Here is a 17,437-nt window from a genome sequence, read left to right on the forward strand (position 1 = left end):
TCTAGTTTTTGTTTCCAGGATGTTTCCAGGGTGTGTCACTTTGACTGCAGCTGTTTATAATGAAGCATGCAGCATAATGAAGCGTGTGTGTGTGTGTGTACATGTGTTTCCAGTATTCTTGGCTTGTGGTTGTTGATTCTCTAGTAGAATCCGTTCCAATTTTAATCAAGGCAACCTCAGTGAAAAATAATAGGGAGAGACAACTAGGAGAACATGGCCTTTAGAATTTGCAATGCCTCATTTTGGCTGAGCTCTTTGATGCTGTACATCACTGTGCTACATAAATAATTAACAGGTAGGAAAAGGGGAAAGAGAGAAAAGAGAGAAACATGGTGAGTCAGAAACCTGTCACTGGCCTGAAAAACAAAAATCACCCTGAGCTTCATGTCATTCTCACAAAATTGTGGTTGCTTTACCAAGCTTTATTGCAAATGGGGTTCAGGTGCATTTGGTCATCTCTTGCTGTTAAACTTAACACTTTTCCGGTTTACTAATACTACAGGAAATGTTTGATACTTTAATTGGTCTTGGAACGAAAATCATCATGCTAGGCATCAGACCAACTAGGTTTAAATGTGGAAAAAGAAAAGGTGGAGCAAATCATATAAGGGCATATCAAGTCATTGCTGCTTTTTAGTGTAAAGAATTGTGTTTGCTTCATACTTCTAAACCTTTGTTTATGTTACCTAAATTGCTCCAAATTGACATTGATAGTGGAATTAATTAATCAGCTCAAGGGAGCAACGAGATGGTTTTTCAGTAACTTTAAAAAGCAGGGATATTTTGCCTAGGTCTACTAGTTACAAGAAACTAAGGCCCAAGACAGACGGGTGGAAAGCAGAGTGGCAGCGCTGATTCTAGGGTTTGGGAGCATGCAACAACCACCCACACCCAACCCCTAGTTTGTATGGATGCTGCCAATATGGCAGCCTCCCGCCCACACGAGGACTGCCATGATGACACAGGTGTGGTGCCACATTCATATGTTGGGGCACCGCACTTGAGTCATTGACACACCACAGTGTGCTAATGGTGCAATGATGGCAGTGCCTGCATGCACCAAAAACAACCAAGTTTTTCCGGGTTCTTTTTGGTGCGGAGGGAGCCCACGCAGTTTGCCTGCTGAGACTTCCTCGGGAGCTAAAACAGACAGTTCCAGCCCGCTCTTTTGGGGTGGTCTGTCAAGCCCCTAAAACTCCAAAATGCAAAGGTACAAATGTAGTTTACTGATAAAATAAAGGGCTTGCTACATTCACGCAAAGTCACACACTCATACAAGAGCTAAAGAAATAAAGGTACAGTGCAGCCTTGCCTTACACGGGGATCTGTTCTGCCCCCCCTCCCGTCAGGCAAATACCACGTAAACTCGAGCCCCATTCATTCGAATGGGGCTCGTGTTTGCGGCACCATTCCCTGTGCTGCAGTGCGGCTTCCACGTAAAGTGGAAGCCACGTATGGCTCACCTGCATATAGAACAGGCACGCTTTATGTTAAATGGGTTAGAGATTAGAATAATGGGATTATACATTATCAGTGCAAAGACCAGGAGTCCAGGTCAGAGGAAAAATTACAGAGAAGATGGAATCAGATTGCTATCAGCAATTCTGAGGACTCTAGATGAAATCATGTCTCCTGATTTCACCCAAGACTGAATGGCCATCTGTTGGGGGTGCTTTGATTGTGAATTTCCTGCATGGCAAGGGATCAGAATGAATGGCCCCTGGGGTCTAGTCCACCTCTCAGATTCTATGATTCTATGAAAACAAAGAGCAGTCCGCTCTTTTTTAAATGTATTTTTACATGTAGTTTGGTTTAAAATGAAAATTAAAAAAGTAACTAAGTTCCTGTCTGCACTGGCCAGAATACTCCAGGGGCAGCCCAGAGTAATCTGAGCCTGTAGTTGCCCTGACCTCTCCCACCCCCATTATATGAGGCCCTCTGTTCCAGTGCTGGTCTGCTGTTCACATGTATCCTGCTGTGCTGTGTCCATCACTTCTGAGGTTAGAACATGGGTGACCACATGGCTGGGTGTCCCATTCTGACCTCAGAGCAAGTAGTGCACTGCAGTGACAGTAGCACTGAGTGACACAGCAGGATGCATTATACACAGCCACCCAATGTTCCCGGAAGATCCTGAGAAAACAGGGAGGTTTTTTAGTTCACATAAGTGGGGTCTATCGTCCAGTCTGTTCTCCCTAGACCTGAAGTTTGGTCAGAGGTATAGTTTAAAATTATGTAAATGTTTACCAATATGGAAGCTTTTTCTAAAATAAAAAAGTAATAAACTGCAATATATCCAGCCAAAATGGCACCACCACTAGACATACCCATATTGTATGCCCCATTAATGGCTTCTTCTTTCTTCAGAATTTCAAAATGCCTTCCTAGGCAACATGGTAAATATGGCATTTTTATGCCTGAGCAGAAAGACTGTAGCAGTGTCAAGCAATGAGTCTATTAACTAGGTTCAGCTGTTAGCTGCTCATGTTTGCCAATAGATGGTAAGGGTTCTTGCCCTTCTACATTGGGAGAGTCTGGGTGACTGAAGGAGGTGCCACAGTTTTCCTTTGCAAACTGCCTCTGCTTCTGAGCTGCAATTATCCCATAGTCTTCCATCTACTGAATTACCCTCTGGCCACTACCTTTCACATTTTATCATGAAATGCATCCAGCTGTCACTTCTTTATACAGCCATCAAGGAGACTGAACACATAGCTCACTTGCTCTCCTCCTCTTTCTTTTTCTGTCTTTCTGAAGTCTATATACAGAAATTTTGACAATGGGCTTCAGTCCTTTGAGATTATGACTTTGATTCATTGACAGGTGTGGCAGTACCTTTTGAGACATGTTTCCTTGTGTACATGGCAGACAAATGAAAGAGCAGGGGAAATGGCAGGATCATGTTGGTTCTCATAATCCTTGCAAAAAGTTGACCTTGTTGCAATGATTCTGCTATTACCAGTGAGCCCAGGGAGAGGGAGTGTTAACTGTGGCTGGTTGCAGGGATCGCACAACTCCCTTGTTGCATCATGTCCCCTGGCTGTTGTGTATTTCCAGGCACAATTCAAAGTGCTAGTGACGACCTATAAAACACTATACAGCTTAGGTCCAAGGAGAGCCTGTATCTCCCTGAATGAGCCAGCCTAGACCTGAAATACTCAGGAGAAGGCCTTTCTTTCATTTCCACCACCTTCACGGGGCATTTTCAGTGATTTTCCCTAGGCCCTGAACTCTCTCTCTCTAGGGAGCACCTTCTTTGCTGTCTTTCCATCACCAGGTGAATACTTTTTTTTTAATTCCAACCAATTTTTAGAACTGAAAGTTTTTAATAAAAGAATTTTTTAAAGAGGATGCTATATTATATTGTACTGTTTCTAACTGCCTTTCATCATTTTGAAGTATAAGCTTGGTTTTAATATTATTAATAGCTTTATTCTATTTTAATATCTCTTTTTTGCTTGTTTTTAACTACACTATCGTCATTCTAAGACTGCATCCACACTGTAGAAATAATCCGATTTGACACCACTATAACTGCCATGGCTGAATGCTATGGAATTCTGGCAAATGTAGCTTGTTGTTGTTAAACTGGATTATTTCTGAACTATGGATTCAGCCCAAGTCCAATTAAGTAAATAATAGAGAAGATTCTAGAGAGAAAATTATTGCTTAGTAGTGAAACAAATATCCCAAGTTCAGACTTTGGCATTTCAACTTGAAAAGATCACAAGAAACATGAAAGGTTTCTCTCTACTGTGAGATGTTGGAGAGATGCTGCCAGTCAGAACTGGCTGCACTGGGACAGACAGACAAATAATCTTGCCTATTGTAAAATAGCTTCCTATACAACTGAGTTAAGGGATGCAAATCTTGGTTTATTTTCTTCCATACAGGAACAAAAAATGTCAAAGGGTTTCTCATACTGGGGTGAGATTAGAATAGATTATGCTCATTTTTCTGTGATTTTTACAGAAAATTGGGGTTTAAAAATTATTTTTGTATTGCATTTTATTTGTAAAAATAATTATTTTTCATAAGGCCAAAAACCCGCTTTTGCACAAAAAATGATTTTTTTACAAGATAGACAAAGAAACAAGCCTTTTCTATCGCTGTTGCTGACCAAAATAACAAACGAGGATGTCTTTTTGCACTTGCGCTGGGGGGGAATCACATGCGGGTTCACAATTTATTTGGACAGGGTGTCTAGACATGTCAAGGATAACAAAATATAAGAATATTCTTTACATCCTTTGCAGAATGCATCCTATGCTTTGACAGTGTTTACTTTAAAGTTACTTTTGCCTTCCTAATACAAGAGAGCCCTTGTTGTCAAAAATCAATGGATTTATCATTAAAAGAACGCTTACTCCCTTGTTGCTACAAGAAATAGCTGATACACTGCCTGGTGTAATTCTCAACTTCTTCTCACAGAAGATATATCAGTGTACAGAATCTTACCAACTGCAGGAAGAAAGAGGAAGTATTGTTAAAATGAAGGAATTATGGAACATCACTTTGACAACCGAGGCGGAAAACCTCTAACCTGAGTACTGTTGCTGCATTCATGTGTCCTTCTAAATCATAAAAAATATATTCAGTGATAGCTGTGTTGACTATGCAGCAAAATACCACAAAATCCAAACTCCACAAGCAGCTAAACCCTTTTGGGCCAACACCAAAGCATATACAGTAATACATTATAAAAGCTTTTGAAGCTTCACTGGCTTCTTGATCAGGCAAAGATGTTAAAAACCATACAGGAGAAAAATGGTGACAAGGTTAGAGCCACAGGCCTACATTTTGCCATGAAATGAAATGAATTTCTGTCTGCTGCTATGTAGTGAAAGGCACATCACTTCAGATCTGGCATTCATTGGCTGTTCATTATAAGACTCGTGTGTGTGTGTTGGTGTTTGTGTGTGTGTGTGTTTTAACCTGGGTTATGTACATAGGAATATTAGATAAAGTGAAAAAGTATTAGTAATGGTATATGCCCCATACTGTATGTACTGTGCACAGAAAGGTTGTAGCAGGTAGTTTTAATCTGCAAGTGGTTGCCCATTCATTCTAAAAGATGTTTTATTCATTAAATCAAAAGCGGAAGACTTTTATTATACTGCAGTAATAATACAATTTGACACGAGTTTAAGTACCACAGCTTCATCCTACAGAATCCTAGGATTTGTAGTTTTGTGAGACACCAGCACTCTTTGGCAGAGAAGGCTTTAAAACCTTGTAAAACTAGATAACCAGGATTCCATAGGATGGAGCTACAGTAGCTAAAATGGTAACAAACTGCATTATTTCTACCATGTAGATATACACCCATAAGCCCATGTGTTAATTCCCTCTGCTCAGAGGATTTTGTGCTCTGTTGGTCAGAATCTAGTCTTAAGCATTGTTGCAGAATTTGAATATTATGAATAATAGCAATGTTATTAATGTTATTAAGACTGATACATGTCATCAACATGTGGACTACATTGGCAGTAAACCATCAATATTAATATCTATATTAATATAGATCTTATAGATATATGTATATAGTTCTATATAAACATTGTCCAGTTATACTGATGGATATATTTTGAATGAAGTTGCACAAAGAGATATCCTATATCCTTCCTTTGCACAATACCTTCACTCCAGTGTTTGAGAAGAGGCAGAGGCTGCAACTTCTTCAGCAGATGTGCAAGAGCAGTCGAAAGGCATCCAAGCACAATCCCCCATGGGCTTTTCACATGATTGCTTTGTTGTGCAATAATGCATATTTGCTGTACATCATGATGTTCATACTTCATCTCAAGATTCTGTTTCTGTCACTGGGAAAACATTCTTCTGAAGAAAATATGATCCTTCAAGGGAAAACTTTTCTATTCCACAGGCATTTGGGAACTTAAATTTTGTAATGGCCTTTCTGTTTCAGCACTGAAACAGTGCTGAATCTATGCTTTTCAATTAATATTTTATATGCTTTTAATTCTATAGAGAGTTTTTTTACTTAACTCTCTGAGATACATAGATATATATGAACAATATTTGGTTTTACTTCTACCTCTTTTTATCCTGTAAACTGCCTAGAGTCCTACTTTGTGGTGAAAGGTGGCATATAAATATTGATTGATTGATTGATTGTTCCTGGGACAGCTATTGTATTGTTGTTTTGAGTTGTATTTCTGTTTTGATGTTAAGAAAGTATTTGGGGGGGGGAAGAAAGATTGCACATTTTTTTTTTTACAAAAGTCCCAAACTGTTTATTGAATAAAACCTCTCATGTTTTCTCCCTTTGTCAGTGAAGATTAGAATATTTGAAAGTACAGCAAGCCCTCCACCCACATTCACTGAATCTTGAGATGCAGGGCCTCCATGAAATTTTTTTTAAAAAATGCACACTGAAAACCCCACCCTTTTTTTCCTTGAGAGAACACCTCTCTAGGAATCTCTAGGTCCTCCAGTGCAACTCCACGGCCAACATCTGGTAGAAATTAACAATAAAATTGCAATGAAGTACCGACAGATGCCTAGAGGTTTGTTTCTCTAGGTCCTCCAGCACAACTCTGCTGAAGGTTGACTATAGAGTCACCCTGGAGGGCCTAGAGAACATATTAATCAAATCTGTGAATAATCAAATCAGCAAAAGTCAAAGTCGCAAATGTGGAAGACCAGCTGTATTCTTTCCATCCCCCTTGATCAGACCTCTTCTTTCCAGGCCTTAAGAAAAGCTCTGAAGATACACCTGGATTTGGCTTAATTTGAGGGGTGCTGCTTTTATTTGTCATCACTGTTTTTGCTTAATTTTATTGTCGTATACTGCTTCCTTTATCTGCTGCATTGAAAGAATGCCACTCTGAAAGAGTTCCTAAAATAATTGTAAATAAAAGAGCCAATAATATTTTACTCTGGGGAGAACACAGCTTCAGATACTCTATAACATTTCAGTATTTTATGTCTTAAATAAAACTCATAAGGTGGTTTTGTTATGAAGGAGGGTTCCTTAATAAATTAAGCGCTTTGCTATAAAAATGCAATCTGACAGATGCCAGTCTGCTAAGATGACTTTGGAGGGTTCAGTCCTTCTAATTATAGACTGTGAGCGTATAGCATCTTCACCCTAAAATCTTGTACAAAGGGAAGGCTTATTAATTAGCAAGGCAGGAAGGATGTGATTTCTTATTTTAACAAAACAAAAAAAAGTCTGGGAAGACCAGACATTTGCTTGAAAGTGTATTTTCTCATTGGCTGGAACATTATGAATGAGTTCTCAGTGCTTTCCACACTCCCACTGCGCACACTAAAGGGCATTAGGCTTCACTGAGCAGCTTTATTATCATACATTAACCTTAACAAGGTAGAACAATCTTTTTCTGCAGTGCAAGGGTAATTAAGTCTAAACACTCTTGGCCTTTCCAGGATATGTTCAGCAAAAATAACTATTGTTAATCAAGCCACTTCTCTTTCCCTTCCCCTCTCCAAAAAAGATAGCATATCCAAGAATGATGCTAAGTGCAAATAATACATAGATGCAATTTTACTACAGTTTCTGAATGCATATTCTGACTCAAACAATGGGTTATCTTCTGTGCATGCTCAGGCTATAGAAACTTTGTTGTTGTTGCTGCTGCTGTGTGTCTTCAAGTTGTTTCCAACTTATGGTGACCTCAAGGCAAACCTATCAATTTTTATTTTTATTTTTTTGATCAAGATTTGTTCAGATTTGTTTTCCATTGCCTTCTCCTGAGAGGCTAGAGTAATGAAAATAGTAATTTATGTCTTTTCTCAGTGGCAGAAAACCTGTAACCCTTCAGACAAAGTTGGGCTTCCACTCTCATTGGCCAGAGCCAACATGGATCATTCACCCCCAACTCCCAGCAGCCTCAACCAACATAGCCTGTCAGGAGTGATGGAGCTGTAGTCCAACAACCTTCTGGGCCACCAATTTTACTCCCTTCCTTCAGGTTTTATGCTTGGTATGCTGGCTAAGAAATTGAGCTGTGGACAAAAATGTTCTCAGCTTAACTTAGGTCTCTCATCTGCAGTGTTGGGATTGTAGCATTGGCTAATGGATCATTGTGTTGAGATAATGCAGATAAAGCAATTTGTAAGCAGTCAAAATGCTATGTGTGAGATGCACCATCGACACACAGCAGCTGCCAGAGTCTGCACATTCAGGCAGACCCAACTAGCTAAAGCCAGCCCTGCCTGCCCTTCCCCAAGGTTAGCATCACCAAACCCTTCAAGCAGTTTTCTCATCAGTTACCAGCCCCATATCTTGCACTGGTATTTGGTTGCAGCAATCCCAGTACTGCCTTAGACAGTGGCACTGGCACACATCCACTAGCAACTGAACAGCCAATCAGTACCAAGCAGCTACCATTTTTTGAGTTTTATAATGTGATGTAACAGCATGCCAGTATAGCATCACTGCAGTGGATGTTCTATTTAAACTTCTTTACATGTATTCAGCTTCCATAGGAAACACATCAGTGTTTACAATAATCAGGGCCGGGGGAGGACTGCTGAAACTGTTGTCCTGGCCAGATGGAAAAAAATTGAAGACACACCAATGCTGTTTCGGTTGGCTGGATGAAGATCCATGCCTCATGCTCTGAAGTTCTCTTAGTGTTTTGAAGCAAACATATAAAGATACCTGGCCTGACATTAATTTACATCTGTAGCATTTTATCATCTAACTCTAAACCCAGTTGTTAGCATCAACTAGAATGGAGGTTAAATTAGACATTTATCAGGTTCCTCACTTTAAGTCCTATTGTATAACAATTATACCAGCCTTTCCAGACTTGAGTCTAAATCCAGTTGTTAGCCTCCAACCAGAGCAGACCAGTGAAACTTACCTGAGTTTTGACTTACCCAATTCTCTTTCATTCAGTGGGTCTACATTTGTTCAGACTAACAATTGGATTTATGTTCTGGTGCACTTCATGTCCCAGACTACACCTCAAATCATTCCATGATGGCTGACAATAATGGGAGTTGGAGTCCAACACAGATGAAGGGTACTAGATTGGAGACACGTGTTTTACATTGTAGTCAGTGACAATAACATTCACATTGTGAACCTGAATGCTATGTTCTGGTATTAATTTTATTTTTATTTATTCCCTAGATGATGCATATTTACTGCAGGGACTTAATATTGAGGAACTCTACCCTGAAACCTCTAGTTTCATTACATATGATGGGTCAATGACAATTCCACCCTGCTATGAAACAGCAAGTTGGATACTAATGAACAAACCTGTCTACATAACAAGGATGCAGGTAAAATGAAAGACATTCCTGAGTATAGAAAAACTAATTTCATTCTTGTCTTTGTAGTGTCATATGTGAAATCAGAATAAGCTAGATATGTTTAGCTAATGCTGGCCAGTTATTTCAGGTGTGTGAACATCAGACTTCCTTCAGTCATTTACCTAGCATATTTGACACCCAGAGTGGATCACTTTTCTAACATTCCCCAAGAGAGGTTGGGGAGAGCTATTATTATTATTATTATTATTATTATTATTATTATTATTAACCTTTATTTATAAAGCGCTGTAAATTTACATAGCGCTGTACATACAATCTTTTTAATTAGACGGTTCCCTGCCCTCAGGCTTACAATCTAAAAAGACACGATATAAAAGGAGAAGGGAGTGGTGGTGGGGAATGGGATGAGGGCCAGTAGTTCTTCTCTACCTCCAAGGCCTGGACCAAGGGAGATGGACTGGAGGGAGGATTTTATTTGTATTCCAAATAAAATACATTAGCCATGCTGGCTGGAGGATTGTGAGCATTCCTATCTGAAAAAGTAACTTTTCCAAACTTTCTGCCAGACACACACAAAGAAAGAGACATATAGGCCTTTCAGACTCTCCATTAATAATCAGGTAGCTGAGCAGTCATGGCTAGAAGATGCCACCCAATAGCCTTAAGCTCCCTTTGAACATGATAGATTTCTCAGGTGGGAAAACATCTACCTGAGCCAGACACTCTCTGAAGCACTCAGGCTGCATACCAGTTTTTCAAGATATGCGTGAGTAATCCAAACTGATGTTTTGCTAAGTATGTCCTTTATTTCTTTGAAACAGAGCTGCATATTAGCCTGCCTATGATCTACAGGTGCCAATCTTACAAGACAGCTCCATGTCTTTAAAAAGAAATGTCATAAGATGTCACTGTCACTTCCTTCTAGCACCTCCAACAGTGCCTCATGCCTAAAGGGCTTATCAGACAAGTTGGACTGGATTCAGTTTGAAATGCACCACTTAAAGTGCTTACAGCCTCTTCTTGGTTCTTTTCTTTTTTTAATTAAATGATGGGCATGCAAAAAAAGTTTGATGTATTGCATTTACCACAAGTGTAGCTATGTAGAGGGCCAAATTGAGAGAAGTACCCCCAAAATAAGAATTCTTTCCCCCTAATGAAATTTCCTCCATTTCCTAGTTTCTAGCATTGCAGTAACTTAAATCTTCAGTTGAACATTTAGAAGTACAGTTTAGGCATCCAAAGAAATTGGAAGGCAAGGTGACCAAGTGAATGTGAACACAACAGAAAGAGAAGAGTTATAGTTGTGAATGGTTTTTAATTTGGGAATGTAAATCAGGCACTCTTCTTGGGTGACAAGCATCCTATTATAAATCATCTAGCCTTCCTGAGAAATATGTGTGAAACTCCCTTATTTCAACTACCAAACTGCCTATGTGGTCTCTCACTCGCAGGATCATGGCTGTTGTCTGTAGGGTACAAAGGGGCAACATTCACAACACATTTTATGTCAAAATGGAAGACGTCCGATACTTCTAACACTCCCCACAGATGAGAGGCTGTACGTATGTACAGTGATTGAGACTTGTATTCTTGACAGCATACTTACTGGACAATATGGCCTAGAGTAACACAGAATGTGCTGGTATCCCACAATTTGACAGTGACACCATGTGATCTCCACATAAAAAAATAGAGTGAATAAAGTTCAGGGTTTCTAAACACTAAACAAAGGGGTTAGTGGGGAAGCAGCCACCAGCAGCAAGGCATGCACAGTGGACCCTTGGTATCCACTGGGGTTTCATTCCAGGACTCCCCGTGGGTACCAAAATCCATGGATTTTATTAAATATAATGGCACAGTAAAATGGTGCCCCTTGCATAAACTGGCAAAATCAAGGTTTGCTTCTGAGAAGTTCTATATTTTTAAATCCATGGATAAAAAATCCATGGATATGGAGGGCTAACTGTATTATATATTCAGAAAGCATTATCACAGCTTTCATAAAACAAAACAAACAAGCTTCATTTATATACCACTTCATACCACCTAAGTAGTGTCTAAATGGTTTACAACTGTAAGCTAATTTGCCCTCAACAATCTGGGTACTCAGATAAAAGAAAGTTGTTGCTGCACTTATGAAGCTTTCAGAATGTAACAAGTTCTGCTGCAGCTCTTATGAGATTGAGGTAATATATCTAGTTTAAATCTGAGAGGATTGGAAGATTAAAATGGAAGTATATTTGATTCCCATCTATGGCAGTTCTTACAAGATCAAGTTGATTTATACAGTTTCCAGTGATCAAGGCAGTTCCTTGCAGTTCCTCAATCGTGATTACTAGAAGTAGATCAAAAATTAGACAAACTAAGCAATTACATTTCAACATATGCAATTTGCATAATATTCTAAAGATTATAAAATTCAACCTTTTGAATGGTATGGAATGTTTTTGTATGTGCAAAGTAAACATAACCCTGTAACAATAAAGGGTCATGTTGTTTTTTTTATGAATGAATGGCTCCAAGTTATGGTTCGCTCCAATGTTTTCTCCCCCTAAATATCAATGGATGTAAATCATGTCCTGTGGATCCATTTCTCTTTATGCAGATGCATTCATTAAGATTGCTAAGCCAGAATCAGCCTTCACAAATTTTTCTGAGTATGAGCGACAACTTCAGACCAGTCCAGCCTCTCAACAATCGATGCATCCGAACAAACATCAACTTTAGTTTACAAGGGAAAGATTGCCCAAACAATAGAGCACAGAAGCTACAATATAGAGGTAGGTACCAGATTTTGTGCATATTGTGAAAAGGTTGTTTTGATAATTTTGTTGCAACCAGCATGTGAGTATGGGACACCAAGTCAGAAGTGATAGCCAGGGTTTTCCATATTACTGAGGTGACTGATCCTCTCTGAGTTTTAATCTAAAATTTACAGGAAATTTCCAAAGTGCTAATCCCTATCCCCCAATATTAGGTTCAGCACCTTGGATAACTCCTTTAAGATTCAAAATAAAACCCAGTTTTATTAAAATTCAGAGTAAAATTGGGATCTGATTCACCACCCTACTGATATGGAAACCACCCTACTGATATGGAAACTGCATGCCAGATTATTTTTTACATCTAGGCAAATACAGTACTGTCAGCTCTGACAGATACCATCTCTCTAGAATCTCAGACAGCAGGACCCTTCTCACCCCCAATCTCTGTCCACTGAATTGGAGCTGCCACAACTGATCCTAGAATTTTTAATATACAAAAGACGTGTTTTTCGCTAAATTATGTTCAGACATTATCAACAGGTTTCCAAACATTTCAAAAAATAATGTAGATAGACAAAAAATATAATATCATATGACTAGATGCCACATGAGGTCTTACACTTAGGGTGGCTTGAAGGAGATTGAAGAAAAACATGGGATAGCTGGACAAATTCTCTCTTAAAGCACTGGTATTTTGCAAGCTGGTGTCAAAGGCCAACTGCCTGTTATGCATAGCATATATTGCAGTAGCTGAATGTACTGTTCAGGGAGAAAAGGAAGCAGCCACACATGAACAGCAGAGAAGGTTGTTGTATCCTGGGTGTTTGAATTAGAAACCCTATTAGAGGCAGTCCTCCTTCATGTCCTTAACATTAAGAGATGGTAACAGGTAGGAGAAATAATTATTCAATCATTAGATTGCATAAACTGGACATTGCAACTCTTACAACTAGTCTGGCTACAATGTTTGACTTCAGGTCAGTTATCTGACATTGATGGCATCATAGTCTCTAATAAATTAGGAGTGGAAAAGAAATTTGTTGGAGTCGACATTTCCCACAAAAATATCCATTTTGCACATCCCAGGACTGGTAACAGAACAAAGCACACCTTCCTGCAGAAATCCACACATTTCAGCTTTAGTTTATCAGAACAAATGCGTGAAATATGTACTCTAGGAAAGGTGTGGGTAAAAAGATGCATAATGTGTGCCAAAATAAAGGCCTCACAACCCAGTTTCAAACTGAAATAGGACAAGAATGCCAGTGAGCTTCTAAGAAAAGCAACAGACATGAAGCTGGTGAGTGTGTGTGTGTGTGTGTGTGTGTGTGTGTTACTAAATAAATCCTGGGGGGAAACAGGTTCAAAAATATAAAAGGTACACAACAAAGCAAGCAGGAGGAGTTGGGGGGGGGAAGGAAGAGGAAGGGAAAGGGAAGAAGATGACATAGGCTGTCATCCTGTTAGGGACATCCATACACATAGCTTTCCCTTTCACATGCATATTGATGTCATTTTTGGAAGTATTGTGAGGGTTGGTATGTTCTTCCTCCCTCTGCATCACTCAAAGCTCCCACACACACACACTTGCTGAACAGCCAGGCACAGGATAGGCTTGGATACAAATGTCAATATCTTTATGGCTGTAATCCTGTCTGACTCAGCATATAATACTACCACTCCTGATTTATTGAAAATCCTATGAATACCACCACCACCCCAGCCATTCCCTGCTTTGTGTGGAACAGGCAGGATCACAAAACATCTCCTGTTAGCCAGATGTGAAATATTTGTTTGTTGAATTTATATCTTGTCTTTTTCCTGAGGTGGAATCTAAGACAGCTAAGTGATGGCATCAGCACTGAGATCCACCAGGGTCCTCCAGCGGTCTCAGTGCTGCTATAATCATTTCATGTCTGGCTATGAGGATGAAGCCAGATACGTCTAAGATCCTGCCTGCTCCTCACAAATACAACTGTTTCATGTACAACCATGTGAATAGAAGAGCTTAAGGATCCATAAAAAACCAGCAGGAGTCCAGCAGTTATTTCCAGTGCTTTAACCTGCCTTAGGAGGCTTAGAATATTCTTAGTTGGGGAGGAGGAGTGGAGGAGGGAAGAATTATTTCTTAATGATGGGCCTACCCTCTATGTTCTAGGTACAGGGCGTGCATGCGTGTGTGTGTTTATCTGGGTGCCATTGTGAAACCTATGTGTTGTTGTTTCTTTCAGTAAATGAATGGCTCCTCAAGTGATTAAGAGAAAAGGAGGAAGAACTCTTAACCTCAGTGGAATGCTACTACTGTGAATTGACGTGATTCAGAATGCCCCAGCCTCATTCAGTTTTTGGTCTTTGTACTTCATAGATGGCAGATGCACAACTGTGCTCCAACAAAAAAGGAGGTCCAGTTGGGAATTCAGCTAAATGAAAATTATTCATATGATCGGTCGTAACAAACAAACAAACAAACAAACAAAAAGACAATATCTCCTGTTAACATGATTACAATTTTGATACTGTTTTCCTGAAACTACTATAGCTCACAAACAAAAGACTTTTCAGACTTTGTACATATGAAATTCCTCTGCTGTTCCCCTTCTCTCTTCCTCCCCTTCCCATTATCCTCCCCATTTAAAAAATGGTGGTTCACTACCGCATCCAAGTGGATTTGTGTTCTGTGTGCCAAGTAATCCTTGGAAAGCTCTCATTATATCACTCTCATTACTGGTTACTGGCAAAGCAGAACTAGAAGATTGTAAGGAAACTTATTTCTGGATCGTGATCCTTCTGTTTATTTAATAATGGACAGATACTGAGATAAGTATTGTAAATAGATCACTGAAGAATATAAAGGAAATTGAAATATTTTCCCATCATCACGTATCTGTAGTAGGAACTGCCAAGACTGAATTTAATCCATTTTTCAGTTTCTTGTTTTACAAAGGTCATACATTGTGTTTGGTTACTGTTAACAATTCAATAAATGTGTTTAACAAATTAATTTACCCCACTTGTTTTGGTTTACTTTTTTCTCCCTAAAATGAAAAGGTTGTAGAATTCTGACATTTAAACACACACATCTAAATTTATTTTATTTGGCTTGGCTGAAAACAATTGAGAATACATTTAACTAAAATAGCCCAATTTTAATTCCAGTATATGTATAATCAAGAATAACGTTTATTATAAAATATTGTAAGATGTCTTAGTCCTCATCCAGACTATAATAAACTGAGCCAAAGGTTCTCAGAAAACAATTTTTCTTTCTCTTTTTTCATCCATCCTCTTGGCATCTAGAAATTGAAGACCACATCACACAGTTCTTCCAAATATTTTTCTCCCACAGAAGCCTAGATCTGGAGTATTACGAAGTATGCAAAATTCATACTTCACCTGTCAGCCCCTGTCCTCCTGAAAAATGTTGGAGACTTCCTCCTGCCACCACCACAAATTTAGTGAACCAATCCCTCCTATTTCTCTCCCCATAAACTGAGTGGAGGATTTCAAGTGGCCATTTAGACTCAGCATTAGTTCATAGCATGCCCCTGATACCAAAGTCAGCAACTAATTTTCATTGATCCATATTCTGAATCAAGGACTTCTAAACTACCAGACCTAAAGTACCATCAGCATGGGTTTCCTGCATTGGCTTGCTCAGGTTCTTTAACTTTCTCCTCCCTAGTGTGAACAGCAACAAAGTGTTTGGTTGAATTCTCCACTTACATATATTTGCTACCCACACAAATTCAGTCTTTGTTGCTATTTCTTTAGAGATGGTAGGTACATTGACAAGGGTCTCCTTCACACTTTACCTTAAAGCTAGACATTTCAGATTGATGATAAGTTCACTGTTTGTAGGCTGAGTGCTGATATAGGGTCACTATTCACTGGAATAGTGAAACATGATTTCACAGGCACTGTCCAGTAGTTTCTTGGAGCATCCACACTACTTTGTTCCATGCACCCTGACACAAAATCATAACAATTTCAACAACTGAGCAAGAGATCACATCGTAGGGATGGTAATGTTTGATTTTACCCATCCCAATGGGTATTGGACTCAGGGAAAATCCTTCTGTTTTTTCTTCCCATGCTGTCAAGAAGTATGGAGGAAAACCCAAGATAACAGGAAGCTATACAGAAAATATGCAGGGGTAGCAAATTCAAACAAAGATCCACTAAACAGTGGCACCTTTATTGGCCAACCAAAATGCACAATATACTTGTTGCAGGCTTTCAAAGCTCTTCTGGTTACACAGTTTTCTCTGGAAACTACGCAGCTCTCATTGAAATGTGCACAGCTTTTCCAGTTGACATGTAATTGGTACTGTTTTTCCACAACTTTCCTTCCCTTCTTCTCCCATCCAGCCCCAAAGGTGGACAGAAATCTTCAGCTGTGAAAGGACATTGCAACTGTCGAACCATCTGGGAGCTGAGAGGGAGAAGAGAAGTTGCTTTCAATGAAAGCAGTGCAGCTTTCGGCTGGGAATTAGAAAAAGTCCCAACAAAGCTGTGGGGACTTCATGGGTTGGTTTTTTTTTTCTCCCTGCACCAATTCCTAAAGGGTCAGAAACTCCAGTTTCAACCCTATTTGATAAATTGGCAAATCTCCATCCCATCCCTATCATTTCATCCCAGTCAAGTTCTACTGAGGTTGTATTACTGGGAAATTGTTATATCTCTGAAAAAGAAGGGCCTCCTTGATGGAAGGCATCTGGACCTGATTCCATTCTGGCAAGTTCCTTAATTGCAAAGGTCCTTGTCCCTGTCTGAGTCCACTGTTGAAGCCTACCAGCTTAATCATGTATAAAATCTGTTGTTTCTCTCTAGTTCTGATCAAGTCAAAAGTAGATGCCTTTGGGCTGGATTTTTGAAAACATTTTAATGGTCATTTACTGTGTTTGATTACTGGCAAGAACTCAATAAATGTGTTTCATAAGTTAATGTTTGCTCTTGTGGGATTCTGAGTGCCTTATTTAGAAAATAGACTTTGCTTGCCCTCACAATCAAACCTTTCTATTCCCTCTCTCCACACAGACCTCTCTCTTTTTCTATAAGCACCTAGATTGCTAGAGTCAGTGGAGACATGAATGGTCAAATTCCAGGGATTCCAATCACAATCTGTTTTACAGAAATATGGAGCTATCTGTATTGAGTAGAGGAGAAAAAATACTGATTGGTATATATTTTGTTGGACATCAACTACGGGGGAGGGAACAGGAAGCTGTCCTGTGTTTAGTGAAAAGTGTTAAATAGTTTCACAACATCCATTTTCACCCACAGGCTGCTGTGACTTTACAATGTATAGGCATCAATTGTGCAGTGGTAGCCAGTGGAGTGACTGATGAACATTGGGATGCTCTGCAGATTTGCAAACCAGCTAGGAAGTGCAGGAGCACCTA

The 17,437-nt window shown here is 39.4% G+C and overlaps 1 protein-coding gene across 1 annotated transcript in view; it reads left to right on the forward strand.

Moving 5' to 3' along the window:
* The window catches only part of CA10 (carbonic anhydrase 10), a 432,159-nt gene extending 417,119 nt beyond the window's left edge, over nt 1-15,040 (forward strand). Inside the window, exons 8-10 of the mRNA XM_042447577.1 lie at nt 9,125-9,279; nt 11,876-12,050; nt 14,267-15,040. Of these exons, the coding sequence (XP_042303511.1) occupies nt 9,125-9,279; nt 11,876-12,050; nt 14,267-14,289 (353 nt within the window). The 3' untranslated portion in view covers nt 14,290-15,040. The remainder of the gene's footprint in view (nt 1-9,124; nt 9,280-11,875; nt 12,051-14,266) is intronic.
* The last annotated feature ends 2,397 nt before the right edge of the window (nt 15,041-17,437 follow it).

Source organism: Sceloporus undulatus, chromosome 2 (assembly GCF_019175285.1).
Source record: "Sceloporus undulatus isolate JIND9_A2432 ecotype Alabama chromosome 2, SceUnd_v1.1, whole genome shotgun sequence".
Classification (NCBI taxonomy): domain Eukaryota; kingdom Metazoa; phylum Chordata; class Lepidosauria; order Squamata; family Phrynosomatidae; genus Sceloporus; species Sceloporus undulatus.